The sequence below is a fragment of the Monodon monoceros genome, unplaced genomic scaffold, assembly GCF_005190385.1.
Source record: "Monodon monoceros isolate NGI ecotype Baffin Bay Population unplaced genomic scaffold, NGI_Narwhal_1 Super_Scaffold_18, whole genome shotgun sequence".
NCBI classification, from domain to species: domain Eukaryota; kingdom Metazoa; phylum Chordata; class Mammalia; order Artiodactyla; family Monodontidae; genus Monodon; species Monodon monoceros.
In genome coordinates, this window is record NW_021703774.1 from 98364443 (window position 1) to 98389167 (window position 24725).

At 35.9% G+C, this 24725-nt stretch overlaps 1 protein-coding gene across 1 annotated transcript in view; it reads right to left on the minus strand.

The window, feature by feature from the left end:
* ABCD3 (ATP binding cassette subfamily D member 3) overlaps window positions 1-24725 on the minus strand; it is an 81850-nt gene that overhangs the window by 53886 nt on the left and 3239 nt on the right. The window contains exon 2 of the mRNA XM_029229259.1: window positions 3715-3751. Coding sequence (XP_029085092.1) covers window positions 3715-3751 — 37 coding nt within the window. The remainder of the gene's footprint in view (window positions 1-3714; window positions 3752-24725) is intronic.

Here is a 24725-nt window from a genome sequence, read left to right on the forward strand (position 1 = left end):
ACTTCCCAGTAATTTTTTAAAAATATAAAAAATACTTTTATGATATAAATCTAACATGCAAATCATAGGAAAAAAACAACCATTAAAGACCATTTAAGAAGCTAAAGTGATAATGCAGTCAGAAAAAAAAAAAATGTACCTAACATTCAGGAGGCAACAAGGTCAAAGGGCAACGAGAAGTTCCTATTGATGTGTCAATCAACTTAGAAAGGTGACATGAACCAGAACTTACCAGAAAAGACAGATGTTTGAAATAGCAAATAAAAGGTCATGTTGTGCTGACAAAAGTGTAAGCATTTCTGTATATTGTTAGAGGAAGTATAAATCAACATAACTATTATGTTGCATCTATCAAAATATAAAACATACACTCATTGCAAAATGTAAAACAATCCCGCAAATTTACTTTTAGAAACTTATCCTAGAGATATTCCTGAACATATGCTTAAACACATAAATGAAAAAACTTGCACATTGTTTTATAATACTATAAAATTAAAAACCTAAATGTACAGCAATTATGAGATACTACATAAATCATGGTAAATTTATGCAATGAAGATTCTACACAACTGTAAAAAAGGAAGCAGCTCATATTCATACAAGAGAATACTATAGAGTGGTTAATTAACTAGATCTATAGCTATCAACATAGATGGATCTTAAAAAAACATTATGCTGAAAAAAAAGGAGAACGATGCGTACAATGACTCAATTTATAAAATTTTTCAATAAGCAAAATAATTCTACCTATATTGTTTATGGAGATATATGCACACCCCAAAAGTACAAAAATATGCATGGGAATGCTGAAGACCAAACCCAGCACAGTGCTACCTTTGTATATTTTGAATTTTATACCCTGTGTATTACATCAAAAAGAATAAATATTTTAAAACAAGTCAACTATCTCTTTATACTATTCTCTATCTAAATTTTTTTCTCCTTAAATCTAATGTCTTATGAAACTTGTCTCACCTCAACCCATCCCACCAAAGATTATAAAAAATTTCAAGAAAAAATTCTTTTCAATTGCATCCCCTCATAAGTGACACACATTCACTGTCGTAAAATTAGAAAATTCTGATGAGCAAAAATAAGGAGCCTATAGCTACCACTGAGAGACATCAACTGTTAATATTTGGCATATCTCTTACCAAATTTCATTTCAGCATATGTCTGTGTGTGCACTTCCTATAGATTTCACAAATGTGGTATCAGGATGTACACTGCCTTAAACCTTTTTTTTTGGCCAACAATTTGATCTAAACTAAATTTATTTTGCTTACACTATATGACTAGTAAACAAGTGTATATATATATTTAAATGTACAAAAAAAATAGGAAGAATTAAAATATGAGTGAATGAATACTGCTGTACTGGATAGTTTCACCGATGTCCTAGAACTTTCAGATACGGTGGTATACAAATAGTAGCTATAACTAAGATAACTAAGGTTTGATTACTCAGGTATAATTTAGATATAAGAGATTATGAAGATGGAAATTTGCCAAATGACTGGAGATAAGCATATCTTGTCCCATTTTTCAAAGATTATGGAAACTGGAGAACAGCAATTTTGATGTCCATCTCCAGGATATTCGGAGAATAGACATTAATATTGAGGGTTTAGGAAGACCTAAGAGACGCTAATCCCTAGAAGCCAGCAGAAGTTTACTAGGAAGAAGTCATGTCAAAGCCTTCTAATTTCCTTCTTTGTTAAGGATACTGTGCTAGTATATTAGCTGACATGCACAACATTAAGCTCCATGAGGGTAGGAACTTCTGTTAACTGCTATACACGCAGAACCAAGAACAATGCCAGGCATATATGAGGGGCTCAATCAATATTTTTTGACAGGCTGACTTAATAAATGAATTAACAAATTAATCAAGGAATTTGACGTTTCTTATAAAACTATTGTGGCCTTAATGGAGAAATAAAGACCAGATTTTTCTGCAGTTGGATATAGTCACAGCTGAATAAACCATAACCAAAAAAACAAAGATTAAGAGATGCCACAGAGGAATTTTCTGGTCCTAACCTAGTCAATACTATCAGCAATTGTGAGGAAGATAGAGAAGACAAATTAAGTTTGTAGATAATACCTTCCACTTAACACACTAGATGTTAGAATTATATTCAGAATTATACTAGGGAGTTCCCTGGTGGCCTAGTGGTTAGGATTCCAGGCTTTCACTGCCATGTCCCGGGTTCAATCCCTGGTCAGGGAACTGAGATCCCGCAAGCTGTGCAGTGTGGCCAAAAAGAAAAAAAAGAAAATTAATAGAGTAATAGAATAGACATATTATAGAATAGACTAATAGTATAGACCCTATAGGCTGACATTTACAGGGAAACAACTGAGTTACCATATGACCTAGCAATTCTACTCCTAAGTATATACCCAAGAGAAATGAAAACATGTGTCCACACAAAAACTTGTACATGAATGTTCAATAATTTGGGCATTATTCATAATGATCAAAAGGGGGAAACCACTTAAATTTCCCTCAACTGATGGATAAATACATGTGGTATATCTAAACAATGAAATACTATTCAGCAATAAAAAAGAATGAAATACCGATACATTCAACAATACATATGAACCTTGAAAACATCATGTTAAGTGAAAGAAGCCAGTCACAAAAGGCCACATATTACATGATTCTATTTATATGAAATGTCCAAAATAGGCAAATCAATAGAGCCAGAAAGTAGATCAGTGGTTACCAAAGGCCAGGAGGAGAGGGTAATGAGGAATGACTGCTAATGTGTATGGAATTTCCTTCTGGGGAATTGAAAATTTTCTAAAATTAGATAGTGGTGATGGCTGTACAACTCTGTGAACATACTAAAACCACTGAATTGTACACTTAAATAGATGGATTTTATGGTATATGAATTACATCTCAATAAAACTGTCATTAAAAAAAGAAATAAAGAAATCAACTGATGAATACAGACGTCTGTCAAAAGAGCTGTTCATCAGAAAGACACCTGAAGGCTTACAATTTATCACAAACTCCACTTAATATAAACAGAAGTAATGGCTAAAGAAGTAAAAGCAACTTTAGGCTGAATTTCAGCAACATGATGTTCATATCAAGAAATGTAGTAGTGCTGATGCATTCCACACTAGTCAGACCACGTCTACATTAGACTACATTCTATAGACCACAGACTACATTCTATCCTAAACTTAATGTCTAGAGGAACTAACTAGTATAGATCCAGAGGAATGTATACATAATTTACGAACAATTAGAAACCATGTCACCTGAGAAACACTTGAAGGAATGAGGATTGCTTAGCGGGGGAAAAAGATTCAGAAAATACAACCATCTTCAAACAATATGAGAGTCTGTTAAGAGAAAATAGAGTAAACTTGTCCTGTGTTTCTACAAATGACAAAATAGAGGCTTAGAGAGGGAAGATTAATTCCATCATGGACTTGAACTAATACAGTTATGGCTATCTCCTAGGTAGTACTTTCCATCAAATGAACAGATTCAAGTAAATACGAAAAGTCACCTACCAAGGATTCCTATTTTAGGAAGAATTCCTATAATATGTAGTGGATTAGAGATGATATTTAAGTTCCCTTCTAATTCTTAAATTCCGTGATTTTATCCTAATTCAAAAATATATAATGAAACAAATGAAATAAATGCACGAAATCCCAAAGAGTAGACAACATAAATTTTACCTCATTGTTCCGTAATGGTGGTTTTCCATTTTTCTTACTGCAGAGAAAAAGAAAAAAGAGCAAGACAGCTTTATTTGCAAACTGTTCCCATCATAAAATATTATTTTAAGATATCAAAAGAATATATCAAATTCTCCAAATGAATTTCTTCTTTTACATTTCATACTGAGATAGAATATATTAAATACAATAGTCCAATTGTATAATCCACAGTCCTCTTACTAAGTATAAATCACAAAAAGTGCTCAATAAATGTTAACTACTACTATAATATATCAGGCATTACGTTGTAATTTTTTCATACACACACAACTACACTTATTTTACAAATTCTCCCATGGAGATGCAGAGTCTATTTTTCCATCCTTGAATCAAGGCTTGGCCAAGATATTAGCAAATTGACACAAGGAAGGCCTTGAAAAACGTTTGTGCATTGGGCTCACTCTCTTGCTGCTGGGAATCTTTTCCCAGCCATGTGAGCAATCCCAGGTTAGCTGCCTAAAGGATGGGAGACCACGTGTCATTTCCATGTTACAAATGAAAAAACTGGCTTGGGGGACTTCACTGGCAGCACAGTGGTTAAGAATCCGCCTGCCAATGCAAGGGACACGGGTTCGAGCCCTGGTCTGGGAAGATCCCACATGCCGCGGAGCAACTAAGCCCGTGATCCTGCACTCTAGAGCCCGCTCACCATAACTACTGAGCCCGCTCACCACAATTACTGAAGCCCACGTGCCTAGAGCCCGTGCTCCGCAACAAGAGAAGCCACCGCAATGAGAAGCCCGCACACCGCAACCAAGAGTAGCCCCCGCTCACCGCAACTAGAGAAAGACCCAACGCAGCCAAAAATAAATAAATAAATAAATTTAAAAAAAAAAAAAAAAAAAAAAGAAAGAAAAAACTGGCTTGGAAAAGTCAGTACCATGCCCAAGGTTCACGCTACTCAAAGTAGTTAATCTAGCACCCCAAAACAATATAATAACCAGGCTTGGCTTCTTTTTATACACACTACCATAGCACCCTATGCTTCTATATAACATTAATCACATATTAAATCTCTTGTTTAACATATATTTCCTCCCACTATATTAGTTCTATGAGATCAGGAGCTATTGCAGGTTGGCTTCTCCAAAGTAGAGGCGAGGTGGTGTTCAGAGTACAAAATGTTTATTAGAGATCAGTATCTGTGAAAGGAAGGCAAAGAAAGAAAGTTTGGGCAGAACTCAAACTGTGATATAGGCCAACAAAATTTCAGCCAACCAAGTGGGAAGCCCTGAATCAAATACTGTCCATCATAGTGCTCTGTGATGGGATGAAATGGTCAGGTCTTTAAACCTCTTTCTAGCTCAGCATGCAAATGTATGCTGCTCCAGGGAGATCATGACCTTGAGGGAGGTAGCTCTGCAGGTAAGGCAGACCCTAGAGATGTGTGCAGAAGGGGCTACCTGGTAATCCGCACTCCTCATAGCTGGATAGTGAGTCCTTCTTTGAAGGGGAATCTGGGTAGCATATCTCCTTGTCTACTACAGGGGTCATATATTACCCAACCCTGTATGTTCAATACCTAGTTGAGCCACAGCAATCTGTACAACAATCAGTGAACATTTTCAGTAATAGGATACCACGTCACTGAATAACGCTAGAAAGGCAAACAACTATTGATACAATTCGGTAGATGCTATCATTTTTAAAGTGCTTAGGTTTATTACTGTTTCTAGTTTCAATTATACTGCAGGATTGTTCATCTGTTTTTAAATTTCCATGAGACCGCAAAACTGTTTCACAGAATGCCTTTTATATATATGTTCAAGCATGCACAGTTAATTATGAGCCCCTTTTATAAATAAGGCTTTCTAAATTCCTCTTTTTAAGAATTCTTTAATGCTTCCTCAATTTTGAAGATACCAGCTATATAAATACATATAAATTACTTAGGATAAATTAGAGCAGTATACTATATTTATGAGCTAAATCCATTAAAAGTATTCAACATGTTCAAAATATATTATCAATATGCACACAAAATGGCGAGGTATCTATAATACCTAGAACAATCACTAAATATCAGTTATCTTGTCACATTTCAGGGTATAACCAACTGAAGTTATTTTTAAATCTAATTTTGTGACTATGTGAATGATGACCTTAAACCAGTCTATTATACCAATATCAATGTCATGTTCAGTCACGAGCTGCTCATCTATCTTCTTCTCACTCAATAAATCAGCACACTTTCCAAAATACGATGGCACTCCTGCATCAATCCTTTTCATTGCCTTGCCCAACATCCAGGCGTGGGCAAAGGCAAGGAAAAGAGAATCGCAGTACCAGGATAAGATATATAAAAGCAACTTGGTTGCTAGAGTATGAAACAAAGGCACACAGAAAAGATACATTATCAAGTGCATGTGGTACTGAAAAGACAGGTAAATTATAAAAGTGACATGGTCAAGAAGCATTCAAACGTCTACTAATTGCTTACTACATGCTAGACACTATTCTAGATCAGCATTTCTCAAACCTCGTGGTCTCAGGATCCCCAAGAACTTTTATATATTTGTGTTACATGGATATTTATCATATGAAATTTCAACCTCATAAATTTTAAAAATACTTATTTACTCATTTAAAGACAACAAATACATTACATGTTAAATAAAATTTTTATAAAAATAGCTATATTTTCTCAAACAAAATAATTTAGTAAGAAAAGTGGCATTGTTTTTACATTTTGGCAAATCTCCTTTATGTCTGGCTCAATAGACGACAAATGGATTCTCATATCTGAGTCTGTATTCGTTCTATCTACTGCAATTCAGATAGGCAGTTGTAAAACAGTATTCTAATAACTGTGGATATTCTTCTGTGATACTATAATGCTGCAATGCAGTCTGATAATTATATCAATGAACTTGTACTCTGATACAATAAAATTCACTGGTCTATATTATATTACACTTTAAAAACAAATAAATTTATTTTATTTATTTATTTTTGGCTGTGCTGGGTCTTCGTTGCTGTGCACGAGCTTTCTCTAATTGCGGTGAGCAGGGGCTACTCTTCGTTCCAGTGTGCAGGCTTCTCATTGTGGTGGCTTCTCTGGTTGCGGAGCACGGGCTCTAGGCACATGGGTTTCAGTAGTGGCAGCTTATGGGCTCAGTAGTTGTGGCTCGCGGGCTTAGTTGCTCTGCAGCATGTGGGATCTTGCCAGACCAGAGATGGAACCCGTGTCCCCTGAATTGGCAGGCGGATTCTCAACTACTGTGCCACCAGGGAAGCCCCTATATTACACTTTCAATGGCTCTTTTAACCCACTCGAAATTTTCTAAGATCATGCATTAGTCATTTGGAAAATGCTGGTTCACTGAGTTATATAGTAGGCCTTCCAAATGTAATACATTTTATTATACAATATTTTTTAAATTATATTTGTTAATATTACCACCAACCTCATCAGAAAGGTCTTAAGCACTGGGAAACTAGCAAGCTCATGGTAGCAGACAAGATTTCCAAATTCTAATTTTCACTTGAAAGCTTAAACTGTAACATCAGCAACAAACATTGCCAGTTGTTTTTCCTTGAAGGCATTACAAGAAAATGTCTGCAACATTCAAGGCTGAATAACCAGAGTTATTCAGTCTTTCTTTCAAGTAAAAATGATGTTCCACCAAAAAAACAAAAAAAAAAAAAGTGGCTAGTTCAGTTCACAACTCAAACAACTGCACAGTGCTTTCCCTCAAGACAACCTCTGTATTTGATATGCTACGAGAAGTGCTTCTGCAAATTTCTCGTTTTTCTTTGGCAAAGACATTACAAAAAAGAAAAGACAAGAGCAGTAACCAGCTATAAAAAGTATAGGAAGGTTTTATCCAAGAAATGTAAAGTCAGGTTAACATTTGAGAAAACAAGGTAATTCATCATATTAACAGTCTAAAGAAGAATAAACATATGATCATATCAATAGATACAGAAAAGGCCTATAAAACCTGACACTTACTCATCCTAAGAACTCTCATCAAACTAGAAATAAAAGGAACTTCCTCAGTCTGATAAAGGACATCATCAAACACCTACAACTATCATCATACCAATTAACAAAAGACCGAGTCTCTGTAAGATCTGGGACACTGCAAAGATGCCAACACTCACCACTTTTATTCAATATTGTTACTGAAGGACACAGTGCAATAAAGTAAGCAGAACAAACAAAAGGCACATAGAATGAAAACGAAGAAGTAAAACTATCTTTATTGCAGACTCCATAAACACTATACAGAAAAGCCTAAAGGAATCTACAAAAAAGCTAAGTGAGTTCAACTGGTTTCCAGGATACAACATCTATATATAAATACCAATTGTATTTCTACATATGAGTGAAGAACAATTGGAAACTGAAATTTTAAACATACCATTTATAAAAGCATCAAAAATATTAAATACTTAGGGCTAAAATTAAAAAGAAAAAAAAAGACGTGCAAGACTTGCATGCTGAAAACTACAACACATTGCAAAGAAATGTTCAAAGAAGACTAGATAGATATATATCATGGTCATGGATCAGAAGACTCAATATTATTAAAGTGTCAATTCTTTCCAAATTGATTTAGAAATACAATGAAATCCCAATCAAAATCGTACCAGACTTTTCTATAGAGAGTAACAAGTTGAATCTAAAATCTGTACGTAAATGCAAAGGACCTAGAACAATCAATAAATTTTTACAAAGAAGAACAAAGTTGGAGGAATTGCACCTAATTTCAAGGCTTATCATAAAGCTATACTAATCAAGAGTTTGATACTGGAGTATAAACAGAGATCAAAGAAACAGAAAAGTCCAAAGTAGACCTACACATATAAGGTCAATTGATATAAGACAAAAGTGCCATGGCAACTCAATGAGGAAAGGATAATCTTTTAACAAATGGTACTGGATCAACTGGACAGACATTTGCAAAAAAAATCAAAAGGAACCTCAGATGTTATTGCACACCATATACAAAAATTAACCTGTAGTGAAACAGAGACCTAAATGTAAGAGCTAAAACTACAAAATTTCTAGAAGAAAACAGAAGATCTCAGTAATCTTGAGTTAAAGACTTGTTAAATAGAACAAAATACAAACTACACACAGAAAAAAAAAAAAATCAATAAACTAGAATTCATCAAAATTCTAAATGTTTGTTTCTCAAAATATACTACTAAGAAAATTAAGACAAGCCACCAACTGGGAGAACATATATGCAAAATACATACCCAAGAAAAAACTTGTATTCAGAATACATAACAGACCCTTACAATCAAATAAGGTGGCAATTCATTTAAAGATTTAAACAGACACTTTGCCAAAGAAAATGTATGGATGGAAAATAAACACAGGAAACATGCTCCAAATCATTAGTTCTTAGGGAAATTCAAATTAAAACCACAATGAGAAACCACTACACACATCCACTAGAATGGCTAAGATTAAAAAGACTGGTCATAGCAAGCGTTATCAAGGATGTGGAGCAAATGGAATTTTCTTATACTGCTGATGGGAATATAAAATGGTACAATCACTTTGGAAAACAGTTTCTTAAAAAGTTAAAGAGGGCTTCCCTGGTGGCGCAGTTGTTGAGAGTCCGCTTGCCGATGAAGGGGACACGGGTTCGTGCCCCGGTTTGGGAAGATCCCACATGCCGCGGAGCGGCTGGGCCCGTGAGCCATGGCCGCTGAGCCTGCGCGTCTGGAGCCTGTGCTCCGCAACGGGAGAGGCCACAACAGTGAGAGGCCCGCGTACCGCAAAAAAAAAAAAAAAAAAAAAAGTTAAACATACACCTACCATACAAGCCAGCCATTCCACTACTAAGTATTTACTCAAGGAAAATAAAAGCATATTTCCATACATAAACCTTACACAAATATTCATAGCTGCTTTATTTTTAATAGCCAAAACCTGGAAACATCCAAATGTTCATCAACAAGTGAATGGATTTTAAAAATTGTAGTTATTTCCATAAAATGTACTCAACAATTTAAAAAAACCTATTGATGCACACAACATGGATGAATCTCAAAATCATTATGCTGACTAAAAGTAGCTAGACAAAAATGTACATAGTGTAGATCCCACTTAACATGAAATTCTAGAGCAGTCAAATCTAATCTACAGTCATAGAAAGCAGGTCAGTGGTCGCTTCAGGCTGGTGCAAGGGAGAAGACTGACTACAAAGGGGCATGAGGGATCTCTGGAGTGATGGAAATGTTTGCTATCTTGATGGGTGTGATGGTTTCACAGGTGCTTACATGTCAAAACTCATTAAGTTGTGTATTTTAAACATAAGCAGTTTATTGTACATCAGTAAAGCTTCAATAAAACTATAAAAGAAAAAGATGACCAAAACCTAGGGGAGGACTTTTTCCTAAGAACACAATAGAAAAGTACATTTTCTTTGTTCTTTATTGTTGGAGGGGTGAGGGAGAAGGAGATGGAGTTAACTATTCCTTAATAATGCCAACAAAATATGTAAAACTAATAAGCAGAAACTTCCCCCAACAAACTATGAGACTAGGTAAAAGAAATTGACAAAAATTAAAAGAGAAGTTTTCAGATAACTTTCAGACTAAGTAAAAAAAAAAAAGGAAAACAATTCTGAAAACTTTGATCAGAGTTTTGTTATCCAGAACAATAATTCTGACCCTAAAATTTCTCACTTAGTTCATTTTTCTAGGCCAGTGTTTCCTGGACTTCAGATAATATACGAACCTCTCCTGAAAGAAAAAAAAATTCTTACAGACCCCAGCGTTGACTTAATTTGGTGCTTCCTTAAATATGTATAAGCGGGCTTCCTTGGTGGTGCAGTGGTTAGGAATCCGCCTGCCAATGCAGAAGTCACGGGTTCAAGCCCTGGTCCAGGAGGATCCCCCATGCCGCAGAGCAGCTAAGCCTATGCACCACTGAGCCTGCGCTCTAGAGACCACGAGACACAATTGCTGAAGCCCGGGCGCCACAACTACTGAAGCCCATGCACCTAGAGCCTGTGCTCCACAACGGGAGAGGCCACCGCAATGGGAAGCCCACACACCGCAACGGAGAGTAGCCCCCGCTTGCCTCAACTAGGGGGGGCCCCGCGCGCAGCAACGAAGACCCAACACAGCCAAAAATAAATAAATAAATTTTTTAAAAATGTATAAGCATAAAATTAAGTTAATTGACCCTTAAACGTGAAGACTTAGGAGCACTGACCCTCACTGCAGTTGAAAATTCACCTATAACTATACAGTAGGCCTTCGTATCCGAGGCTCCAGATCCTTGGATTCAACCAACCATGGATCATATAGTATGGAAGTACATATTTAGTGAAAAATATCCACACAAGTGGACCCTCGCAGTTCAAAAACATGTTGTTCAAGGGTCAACTGTATACATTCCTTTTGTTTACAGCTCTTCTACAACCACAAAATAAAATTTATCACTTAAAAACTAGCAAAAATTTTAAAGCCAATAAAAATGGAATCAACATTCATTTAAAGTGATAGGTGAGATAACATTGCTACAACTAATCACCAGTGCTGGGGTAAAAGAGTAGAAGGAATTATTTATGTGTTGTATGTTCCAGTTAATAGCCAAGATTTTTAAATAATCTTCATTATTTTTCTTTTGTAAACAGTGAACTGGCTTTAAATCACTGCTTCATTAATGTTGATGGGATAATCAATTTATTAGTATACCCCAAAACAAAATTCTAAAAATTAAAATACTCAGTGAAAATGTCATAGAACTTACTACTAATAATACTACTAATAATAAGTGTTACAAATTGGTATTTATAGAGACAAATGGAGATCCATGCAATGTAACTGCTCACAAAAATATAATTTGCATATATATATAAAACATACATACATACATATATACACACATATCCACCCACAATATATATACATACACACACCCACAATGGGCCACATGATCAGCCAGCTCTCCCATCACTTTTCTCTCTTCAAGCTACCATGAAATACCTTATTCAGAGTATACCATGACATCTTATAAGGCCTTCACTTGGCGTAAACACATAATCTACATGTCAGCCCTATGTTCTTTTATCAGTTTGTGACAAAGTAATACACTACTCAGTTGCTCTACGTCTTTTTCATGATTTCAAACCAAAGCTTCGTTATAAGATTTCAGTTACTTAGAAATTCTATGGAAACACCTTTCACCCATAATTACCACTACAAAAGAAAATTTTAATAGCAAAGTAATTCAGTATGAATACTAAGGTTGAAGATGATTTTCTTAGTTTTACATTACTACACTTCAGCCTGATGTAGGTTCTAATGCAGCAGATTTGTCTACCATACACGTGGTCTCTTTCGATGATCACTTAAGCAACAATTCAAACACAAATACGGGCACAAAAATCTGCAATACTATGGTAGTCATTCAGATGATCCAGAATGTGCTTATACTAATTTATTTATAATTTATCACCAAGATGAAAACACAAAGTTAGAAAATTCTCAAAGAACTTTAGGACCCTGAAGAATGAATCATTAGATCCATCATCTCTAGGTCCTAGAGATACTACATTAGAACACCTCGGTCAAAACCATGATATCAGCTATCACCCATTCTCTAACGACTCCCCAAATCTCTAGCTCCCTCATCTTTCCTAAGCTCCTGACTTGAATAATCTATTTTTTTAAATAAGGTATCTGTACCTGGATCTACTGAAATCATTTTAAACTCAACATGCATTGTATGTCTGAACTTACCTTTCCACCCCAAATCTACCCTTCCACCTTCTCATTCTGAGCTGGGCCCTAACTCAGTGAATGTACCTTCTTCTATCCAATCACCTAAGCCACAAACTTGGGAATTATTCTTAGATATTCTCCCTTTCTCATACTCTCCCTATCCAATCTCTCTCGATGCTCTCCTTTTCCTCTACTGCAACTACTTCAGTTCAGGCTATCAAAATGTCTCATGTAAACTAACAATTTTCTCACCTGCTTTCTAAGTAGGTTCCTTATCATTTCTATTGTCCCCCAATTCAAGTCCTTAGCCATATCAAATATAGCTGTGTGTGTGTGTGTTTGTGTGTGTGGGCACACATGTGCACACACACAACCAAGGTCAATCAGGGCCCAAAAATGATGAAGACCTGAACAAAGGTGGTGGCTATGGAAATGGAAAGATGAAACAAAATTGCTAGAAATAACAGGGTGAGGGAATAGATAAGAGCTAAGACCTAACTGAATATGGAAATGAGAGGAGAAGAGCAAAGACTTAAAGAACTATGTAAAGATACAGGAGGTATTAGAAACCTTCTGCTCCAAACTTATGCCCTGAAAGGCAAAGATCATTTTTCCTCAGGTCTCACAAACAGTTTGCACCCGAAGCGACCCGAGGACAGTCAGTCCATTTACCATAATAAAGAATAACAGTAGAGGCATTCAGGGAAATAATAATTGGACTCATTATAAATATGTTAAATTTCAGGTTCCAATAAGATAACTATATGGAATTGTCCAGGAGATTTTTTTTTAAGTTTAGATTTGAAGTTCAAGAGTGGAGATGTTGATTTGAAAGGAATTAACATGACAATACTGTGAATATACAATGATATAACTCCTTTGGGAAACAAAAATATGAAGTCTGAAATGTGAGTCTTATACCTGTTTATTAAGCTACTGTACTAAAAATTTTAGTATGTGCTCTTAAGAAACTTGGTTTAAGTTGTTCCCTGACTGATACTGCTCCCAGGTACTTTAACAAGTAAACTTTCCTCTTAAAATGAAAGTATGTTTACTATAAGCCTCAAAATTATTCCTACAAGTAATTTTAAATAAAATGTCTAGACCATAATCGAAAATAACCAAGCACACAGGAAACTACACTCCATAACCAAGAACCAGTAGAAATGACAGAAAACAGGAGCAGACCCAAAAAGATTTCAGATGTTGTAATTTCCAAACATACCTTATAAAACAATGCAGACTATATTTAAAGAAATAAACAGATAAAATAAAACAAAGATATCTACCAAGATAAGAAAATAATAAAAAGCTACACAGACTTAAGAAAACCAAATGGAATTCTTAAAAATAAAAATACAATAATATTAAATATTTAATCAAAAGGTTTAATAGATTTCACACAGCTGAAGAGAAAATTAATAATCTAGCAGCTAAGTCAGAATTGACTATACAGAGTATAGCAAGGAGAAAACAAAAAGACAGCAAACAAAGAAATAAGAGACAGTGGTTACAATAAGACTATCTCAGTTGGTGTCCAGGAAGAATAAAGAAAGAAAACGAGGCATAGGTAATGGCCGAGAATATTCCAAAATGGAAGAAACAGACCAATCCACAAAAATTAAAAGGCCCAGTGAATTCTAAGGAAGACGGATAAAAAATAAATCCACACCTAACCAAATCATAGTGAGCTTCAGAAAACCAAAGACAAACATAAATCCTTAAAAGCCTCTAGGGGAGCAAAAAAGAATGATTACCTTCAAAGCAGCAACAGTTACAAACTAACAGTTGACTTCTCAACATTAATAATGGAAACCAGAATATGGTGGAATCAAATCTTCAATGTACAAAAAGAAAATTACTGCCAATCTAGAATTAAACATTCAGGAAAAAAGACACTTACATGAATGAAGGCAAATAAAGACATTCCCTGGCAATATGGAGAGGGTTCACCATCAGCAGACTTGTACTAAAGAAATTTATAAAGGACATATTATGGGGGAGAGGAGGGTTGATCTCAGTTGAAAGGTATAGATTGCAAGAGGGAATGGAAAGCAAAGAATGTGGTAAATATATAACTCTAAGTAAATATTATATAAAACAATAATAATAATGTCTTATAGTACTAAAAAAAAAACCCCACAACAAATGCATCTAAATAAGGACGAAAAGTTAATGGGGTCACTGCTCTGAAGTCCTTTTACTGCCTGGGAGAATTACGAAGTATTTCTTATTGATTAATATTTAGACTTGAAAAGGTAAACAGATGGCAAAATTTCTAGGGTAACCAGTAAAATTTTTTTAAAAATTTATATAGAGAATAACTTCCAAACAACTAAAAGAGGTAAAAATAAAATGAGGGAAAAAATCAATACTCTAACCACAAAGCAATTATGCTGGTAATTAACAGCAAAAAGAAAAATACAAGAAAAATTCCCAAATGTTTTGAAATGCTGGTATATTAAATACTGAGACAAATTCCTAAAAAGGAGGAATCTTTTTTCCCACCCTTGAATCTGGGCCAGGCTTGTGACTTGCTCTAGCCAACAGAATGGGTGGAAGCCTTTCTGCTTTCACCCTGGCTTCTTGGAATGCTGACCTGAGACCACCAGGTAAGGAACTGGTATAGCCTACTGAATGATATAATCACTTAGATGAAAATCAAGGCATCCCAGCCACCAGCCAGCACCAACTACCAGATATGAACCTTCCAGTGCAGCCAATCCTCTACTGGGTTCCTCATAAGGGAACCCAAACAAAACAAGCAAAGGAACAACCCAGCCATCCATAGAAATAAGGGGGAAAAATAACTGTTGGGGTGGTTTGTTATACAACAATAGGTAACTGACATAAATAAAGAGATTCGCCTTGGTTTGTGAAAAGTCATGGGTCAAAGAAATTTTTAAAATATTTGAAACGAATGATATACATATCAAATTATATGTTTACAACATAAGAGTTTACATATCAAAAAAACTGTGGGATGCAACTGAACAGTGCTTAGAGAACTTTATAACCTTAAACGAATACATCAGAAAAGATGGAAAATTCATCATCTATGTGAACATTAGAAAAAGAACAAAATTAACTGAAGTATAAAGAATAAAATACAGATAAAAGCAAATAAAAATGAAATAAAAGACACTCAACAGAGGTAAAGCAAAACTGAAAGTCAGATTTTTAAAAAAACTGACACGTTACAAACTCATGGCAAGATTGATCAAAAAATAAAGGGCACTATAACCAATTTTAGAAATTAACCTATAAATTAGATGAAATCCTCATCAAAATCCCAACATGCTCATTCTAAAATTTAGATAGAAATAAAACCAATGCAAGAGTTGATACCTGAGGCACATTTCATATTTTTATAAGATTCACTGCATTCATAAAGGTTCCTCCAAAGCATCTATAAGAGAGCATTAACTACTTATTTACAAGTAGTCAATCATTAGGTTCATAATGACACTTAAGAAGAATTCATTGGTCACCTCCAGAGAATAACAAGAAACTGATGTATAATAAAGAAGCAAACATCCATCCTGCCTTTCCTAACTGAACTGTACCACTGGGGAACCAAATAGATGAAGAAAACTTCCTTTTTACAGAAGCATTCCACCTTATAAATGAAGTAATAACCGAATTCAAATATCACCATTTTGTAAGACCTAATAAACTCATTATTCTAGGTATCAAATATCAGTGGCTGCTCAAATCACAAAAAGAAACCACCAGACATGATACACCTTGTGACAGAGACTATACCACATCAACACCTAGGAAGCATTCTTGTCCAAAAAATAAAAACAAAATCTAAACTTTAGATCCAACTAGCAATTTACAGGAAATAGAGAATGAAGAAAAATTATACAACTGGCATAATCCAAATTACAGAATATGTATAGGTGAAAACACCTGGTTGCTTCAACAAATAAACTATAACAAAGGGGAAAGAGAAATGGCATGCAGACTCATAGATTAAGAGAGACTTGAACAAAAAATCCCACAAACACATCTGAATTATAGTGCTTAGGAGCGCACCTTTGGGTGATAAAATTATAAAGAAATGCAAAAATGTAATTACTATAGAAGTCAGGACAGTACAGGGAAGGGGCTGCGACTGGGAAGGGGCATGTGGCTTCTGGGTAGATGGCAAAGATATTTCTTGACCTGGGTGGCAGTTACAAAAAAAGTCATTAATTTATATACGTGTTTTATGCACTTTTCTGTATTTGCTGTATGATATACAATAAAAATGTTTTAAAAATCTTAAGAGTATTTCACCATGACTATATTTTAAAATTAATATACTACAATAAAATTGTTAATCTAACAATTAACATAACTTTGAATTTAACATAAGACTTTTTCTTAGCCCCTCAATGATTCTTGACTGTTCTTTTGAATCTGAAACCGAGTTCCCTTACTGAGTTTATGATTACTCTCTCTATCCAATTCTTTATTCCCTTTTTTGTCCCCTCTGACCTCAATCCTGTGCTAACTGAACACTAATCAACCAGAGTCAGATGACGAAGACTGCTACTGTCGATAACATCGTTAATGTACTAAAATTGCTATTATATATATCATCATTAACACACAAACCCAGGTTGTTTCTCCAGGGCAAGATGAGCTAATGGACCCCAAGCCATGGACCACCTGGTCTGAGCCTCATAAACCAGAACATCCCGACTCCCGAAACTATGATGAAGAAATGTCACAAGATGATGATTAGCCCCAGCTTTCGTTCTTCCCCTTAAAAAAAAAAAATCCCTAACTCAAAGACCAAGATGGAGTGGATCTGAAGCTTGTCTCTCTCTCTTGCTTGGCGCCGTGCAAAAAACCCTTACTTTGCTGAAAACACCTGCTGTCAAGAGTTTGGCTTTCTGTCCAGGGGCGCATGAGGCCTTGCTTGGTTACAAATCTAAGTATATCTGAAGGGTCTATAAAAATGTTTTATTCTGTCTTTTACCCTCCACATGGCTAATTCAAACGTAAGAACTCTTATAATCAGGTACCATTTTTACCTTTCTGATTACTCACCGATAAAATAAAGATAATAAAACAACTATCTCAAACGACTGTTGTCAGGAATAAATGCAAAATATTTAGAACCTATAATATGGCAAGTGCTCAATAAATAGTTAATAGTAAGGTTACCAGCTTCATGTCTTTGCAGTCCCTTCTTCTCAAATCGTAACTCCACTAACGCCATGCCTTTGCTCATGCTACTTTCTCTACCTAGAATGCCTTTTACGCCTTATCTCTTAAGATCAGGCACAAAAGTGAAACCTCCCCAGGTAACAACCAAAACAATCAAACATTCCCAATTCAGTGCTCCCTCCCACAGAATTATTATTAGACCACAGGTCTAGTCATACTGACTTGTACGACTTTTCTATATATTTGTATTTCCACAAGACAGGGGTTAGAAATAATGTCCATCAATTTGGTATCTCAATGCCTAGCTTAGAGACATACAAGAAGCATTCAATAGAACGTACTGGATAAACATTGTATTTCCTTCCACATTGAAAGTTTCTTCACTGAAGTAAGGGGAAGTAGCTATTTTGTTGAGCCGGTGATAAAATACAGAGAGAAATGTATTCACTCATCAATAGTTAAATTGGAAATTATCTGATACGTTAAAAATGGGATCCTTTCATTGATTCTGTCCTACACTTGCCTCCCCCAGTGCCTCCACTGTTTTACTAAACACATCTTGGGCATTACTGCAGGGAAAAGAAAATGAATACCATAGTTGAAAACACCTTAAATCTAATTTCCTGATGCAACAAAATTGTACCACAGGTAAATGGAGAATAATATTTTAAATAAAATATACCAGGAGTTTCTTTTCTTAACTAGAAATTTGGTGTGAAACGTCCAGACACAGGATTCCCTCTTTTAATAGTCTGTGGGTTTCTTAACAGCAAAAATCTTGCCTATTTAATTTTTAATCTTCCCAAGTGCCCAATACAAAACTAAAATGAAATGGGTTCTGTCTTCTCTCACTACAGGATCCATCTAGGAAACAGACCTACTCTCATTCACTACTGTGTGTTCTCAGCACCTAGCACTAAATGTTGAATGAAGGTACAGACTTGTATCATACCCCCCAACGCTCGAGAATAGGACCTTTTTTTCATCTCTATAAACACAGCATCTGACATGTAGCAAGCACGAGATGTTTTGTGAGTTAGTGCATGATCTTTGGGTCCCTTTCTTTGAGTGGTTCATTGATTCCCATGCCACCCTACTTCCTCCAGTCCTTGCTCTGGAATGAGGAAAAGATCTGATTCTACCTCAACTTAAGTTAACTTAAGTTAACCTCTAAGATATAATGAAGAAAGAATGACAGTAACACTGAATATGGAGTCAGAAGATTGAGTTTGATGTAAATTACCAAGAAGCATTTTTATAAGCAAATTAAAAACATGCACAGTAAAACGGAAATGTAACAATATGCCAATACCATATTAATCAAAGCTAAGATGCGTCGGCTGTAAATTGCATCCTAATTTCAGAGAAGCTGAAATGTAAGAACGTCCTACTCACTAAAGTATGATAAATTTATAGGACCATACTTTTTCCTTCTGAGGAGACACTATGTGTCTCATTGCTTACTTCATAGGTTTATGAAAGTGTAAATGTTTTAAAGAGCAACATGCAGCGACCTACAGACACAGTATGCTGATTAAATAACCAAATTATGATTTACCTAGAGAAGCTGCCTCATTCCGCAGAGTACATTTATTTTTAATGCCAACAGATAACTATTGGCACTAAATTAATGCCAGTAACTTCTTAAGCAGAGAGTAAATCATACAACCCACGTTTATGTCTATTATTATGGTACCATTACAGTGGTATGTGAGATTGTTACGTCTATTCACAGATACCAAATTAGCTGAATGCTTTGATGAGCTTTATTTTCAATTTTATACTTTATTAATTTAATTGCAATCATTCAGGACTGCTAATTAGCCAAACAACAAATGCATGTTTTTTTTTAAAAAACACCTTTACCACACTCACTGGTTTTATCTAACAAGGCTTCAAACTATCTTAATATGCATAATAGTTCCCAATGAAGAGCGCAACCATCAGTTATCCAGACCATTTTATCCTAATGCTTATGGAAGGCTATATTCTTAAAAGAGATGCCTAAAACAAAAGTTATTTCCTCATAAAAAGAATGTTATGACAAAAGCCATATTCTTAAGCAAGGGCCTTGTGTCTAATTTTTTGTAGAAATGACTACAAATGTCATTTATAAAAACTCTAACATTCTGTAAAAAAAATCACTCCAAAAAAAATAACAATAGGGAAATACAGTACCCATTTTGCATAAAATTTAATTTGCCATATATAACTCCAAAGAAAATTATAAAGAGCGCCTTTCTTCTTCATAACTCCAGTTTAGGGAATTCCCTGGAAGTCCAATGGTTAGGACTGACTCCATGCTTCCACTGCAGTGGGCATGGGCTCAATCCCTGGTCAGGGGACTAAGATCCTGCAAGCTGCGTGGTAAGGCCAATAAAATAATAATAATTCCAGTTTATATTTTATTGCAACAGATTAGAAGGTGGTGATATTCATCATCCATGACCTAAAAAGGAAGACCATTTCCCACTGACTCCACAGCAGAAACATCACAGAGGAGGAAGGATTCTGACTGGCCCAGTATGGATCAAATGCCTAGCCCTACCGTCAGAGTGCCAAATATCACCAGAAGGAAAGGTGTGAAAAGGTACCAGGTAAGTTAAAGATGAGAACCAATACAACCCCCAAAAGGTATCATTTAAAAGAAAGGTTATAGTGACCTAAATACATTGCTCTATACTTAGTCCTGTCCGATAACTTATTGACAAAATATATAGAAAGAATACTAATTAAATGTGCAGGATCTACTGTATAGCACAGGGAACTCTACTCAATGTCTGAGGTGACCTAAATGGGAAGGAAACCCAAAAAAGAGGGGATATATGTATATGTATAGCTGATTCGCTTTGCTATACAGTAGAAACTAACACAACACTGTAAAGCAACTATACTCCAATAAATTGTTTTTTTAATGTGCATGATGAAAAAAAATTTAGGAGAAAGTGATGTGCCCAAACAAAGATAAGTTGTAAATACCCACACCCAGGTTTAAAAAAAAAAAAAAAATCAAACACAGCAAGCTAAGAAGGGGAAAGGAAGGGAAAACAATTGTGCAAGCTAAAATATGAGTGAAGAATACTGACTGTCACAAAAATGAATGTAACCTCACCTATTTTAACAAAAGTTTTGGATTTACAAAGCAGGTAACAGCCCACTCCATTCTGTCAGTCAGACCACACTTAGAATAATGAATTCAGTTTCAGACCTCCCTTTAAGGGGTGGAGAAATAGAGTATCATATTCAGGAAGCAACAACTGAAAAAACACAGAGGACTGAAACCATGTCACATAAAAGTAACTTAAATACTTTCCAACTCTGAATAAGTCTATCAATTTGAAAGGTTTCTTTAGGGAGATTTTCGTGGGCATATTTGAGGAAATTTTTATGAAGGCTCAATAGTTACTGAGTACATAACAATGGGATGTTTTGCTGTCCTTTGGCAAGCACAGGGAAAGCTAAAGCTATCTTCTATTTACTGAGCTTTGTTCCAGCTACTGAGTTAGGACATTTTCTCATTTGATCCTCACAACTACTGATTAAGTAAATACTATTATCCCTGTTCTACAGATGAGAAAACTGAGGCTGAAAGAGGCTGAGTAAATTGACCAAGATCACAGGTCTAGCAGATGGCTGAATAAAAACCTGAACCCATATCTAACACCAAAGACCATGTTTTATACTATGCTGAGTGCCTCCATAATGAAGACAGGTTTCTGCATATAAAAATATGCATTCTTGGAAATTAAAATAATCCTGAAACATTATTTTACATCTCTAAAGTAGTTCCCCCTCCAAAAAAATTCAAACATCCCTTAATGATGATTAGAGAATTATATTAGCACTCATTCATAGCATTCTATGGCACAATTCTTAAAAAGTAATATGTGGAATTTGTGTAGCTCCAGAACGTTTATGTTTTCCTTTTCCACAAAAACTAAAGAAAGCTTATAACCTTCATTCATTAATCCTAATTCTGGCAATTTATTCCAAGGAAATAATTCAGCAGAGACAGAAATGTTCACTCACAAACACACACAGTATTATCTGTAAAAATAACAGAAGCAATCTAGATACCAAATATTTAAGGGTAAAATAAATTATGATATAGTCACACAAAGGAGTATTTATGTATTTCTTTTAAAATATAGTAATGAGGTTCATGTAGAAACACAGGAATGATGTCTATGCTTTAAATGAAAATAGCAAACCATGTATATAACTGTGTAAAAATATATGCATATAAATAATAAAAGGAAATAAAAATAAAACAATATGTGTGTTATGGTGATGACATTATGCATGATTTTTTAATAGATCTTTATTGGAGTATAACTGCTTCACAATACTGTGTTAGTGTCTGTTGTACACCAAAGTACATGATTTTTAATTTCTTAAAATTGTCTTTAATGTTTCTACTCTATTGTTAACTGTCAAAAGCAGGTTATAAAATAATGATACTATTTTTATAAATTTCTAAGACTTGCTTTACCCATGCATATAGAAGGGGCCCGGCTCCTAAAGAGCTCATAATATACTTCAGGAGACAACATTTACATGTGTAGCAAGAAAAAAATTGTTATTTAAAACAAACAGTAACCACAGCTCTAAGAAAAATGGGAGGGAAAACAGTGAGGATGTATGGGGAAAGAGAATTCCAGGCAGGGGAATAGCAACTGCAAAAGCCCTAAAATGGAATGCCTGGCCAATGATGCTAATGTGCCCAAAGCTGAGAAGTTTAATTATAATAATTAAAAAGTCAGTACCCAGTTACCCCCAGCATACCACAGACAGCTGCACAGTTCTGAGAACATGACCTGCATCAGTTGGTTTCTGTACAGAGCTGCTTTTCCTGGCAAATCCTTCAAGGCCTTCTTTACCTATAGCTGCTTAAGCATCTCCTTTTTATTCTGAGGATCCATATGGCGATGAACCCTACAACATCCACTCATGGTTCAACCTAAGGGTCTCATGCAACTCCAGCCCCTCACCTGACACACGCCTGTACTTTGCAGAACATTCAGTGGGCCTGTGAAACTGAGAAAAGTGAAGCCAGCCCCTTCTAAAGCTTGATATGAAAGGGGCAGATCTCAAGAAGGAAAGCTGAATTCAGTATGCAGGAAAGCTGTAGGGAGGTTAGTGGGGACAGAGTACAGGGAGTAGAAGCTAGAGATATGGAAACATCCAAGGGGTACAGAAAAGACCCAGCAACAGGCCACAGGGCTGAGGCTCAGGGGAAAACAGACAACAAATTTCCAACAGTGGGAATGTACAAGAAACTTGTAAATAAAAGAACTTCTCCATTTTAAGCTGTCCCCTATGTTGCAATATAATCCCTGCCACTACTCCCAAATTTTCAGTAAAGCTCTACTACAAATACTGCTTTGTGACTGATGCTTTGGAGGAATCAAGGCAGATACCAAAATGACAGGCTCAAGAGACAACATACAAGTGGGTTCTAAAATAGAGCAGAAGCATAGAAGTAAGGCATGACTAAGAGAAACACAAGCTCCCTGAAACTCTCCAAAAATATTTGGTTATTCCTACCATCTATAGATTGGGGATTTGAAAAACGACAAAGGAGGACCCCATAAGCTGGTGGACATGGCTACACTCCGATGGCTAACAACTAGATCATACCCAGTCAAACAATTAATAGATGAAAAAAGAAAAGCACCTAAATACATGGTTCATAAGATTAAAAAGGGGTTGTTTAAAATTACTTCATGGAAAAGGTGACCTTGACGTAACCCTTAAAGGATAAGAGTTGAAGAACAGAGGATACAGGAAGAGATATTCCAGGTATGGCTAATATCATGAATAAGGCTCCAAAGCCAGGAATGAGTGTGGCCTGTTCAGAAAACAGTGCAGAAACTGGCCTATTTGGAACAGAGAGTAGTCACTGGCAGGCAATGGAATAAAAGATTAGCCAGGTAAGGTGAGACCAGATAAAGGAAGGTTCTGAAATCCAGGAAGAGAAATCTGAACTTTGACAAGCATTCATGGGAAGAGAAAGAAAACTGCTTTGTTCTGTTTTTGTTCTTTGTTTGGTTTTATTGAGATCATAAAATAGTTTGGCAATGTAGACTGGTCTCTTCACTGCCTTCTAATACTGGCCCACTGATTTCCTACCCCTCCCTACCCCCCCGTTCCTGTTATATAATCTCAGGTACACAACTATCACTTCTCTGAAGATAATGCCTTTACTCACGTTTGAACTAGTACCCCATCTCCAACTGCCTGTCAGACAATTACCCTTAAAAATTCTTCAGATGGGCTTCCCTGGTGGCGCAGTGGTTGAGCGTCTGCCTGCCGATGCAGGGGACAGGGGTTCATGCCCCGGTCCGGGAAGATCCCACATGCCGCGGAGCGGCTGGGCCCGTGAGCCATGGCCGCTGAGCCTGCGCGTTGGGAGCCTGTGCTCCGCAACGGGAGAGGCCACAACAGTGAGAGGCCCGCGTACAGCAAAAAAAAAAAAAAAAATTTCTTCAACTATCCTACATCATTTGTCCACCCTATAAATACTTACTGAATGTCTATCCTATGACTAGGAATTTAAAGATGACTCAGTCCATGTCCTCCAGAAACTCACAGTCTGATGCAGGTAGAAGCCAAGAAAATAAACTACCATACAGAGTGGTAACTAGAGTAGGGGAATGCTTAGAGCAGCCTGAGAGCAGAGGACAACAACATCAGTTTGGAGATCACGAAAAGACAGGAAAGTGCTAACTGAACTGAGTCTTGAAGGAAAATAAACATCAGAGGGTGGGAAGAAGTGGTGGGGATGACAGTGATTACAATAAGACTGTAACGGATGGGCAGAGCCTGTCCTACCCAGAGTGTGTTAGTTCCATATGGCTGGCTGAGTCGAAGTAGCAAAGGACCAGATCGTGAACATCATTCACTCATGCTAAGAATTTTGTATTTTAGAATAGCTGAAAGATTTTAATGAAGAAATAACATGATTATATTTGTGTTTGGACTGAAAGAGTACCACCAAGCTTCTTCCTCCCATAAAATGCAACAAAAATCTGATAAGGGCTGCTACTGACATTCAATTTATCTCATTATTCATTCCTACCCTCTTTCTAGGCTTAGCTCACATCCTT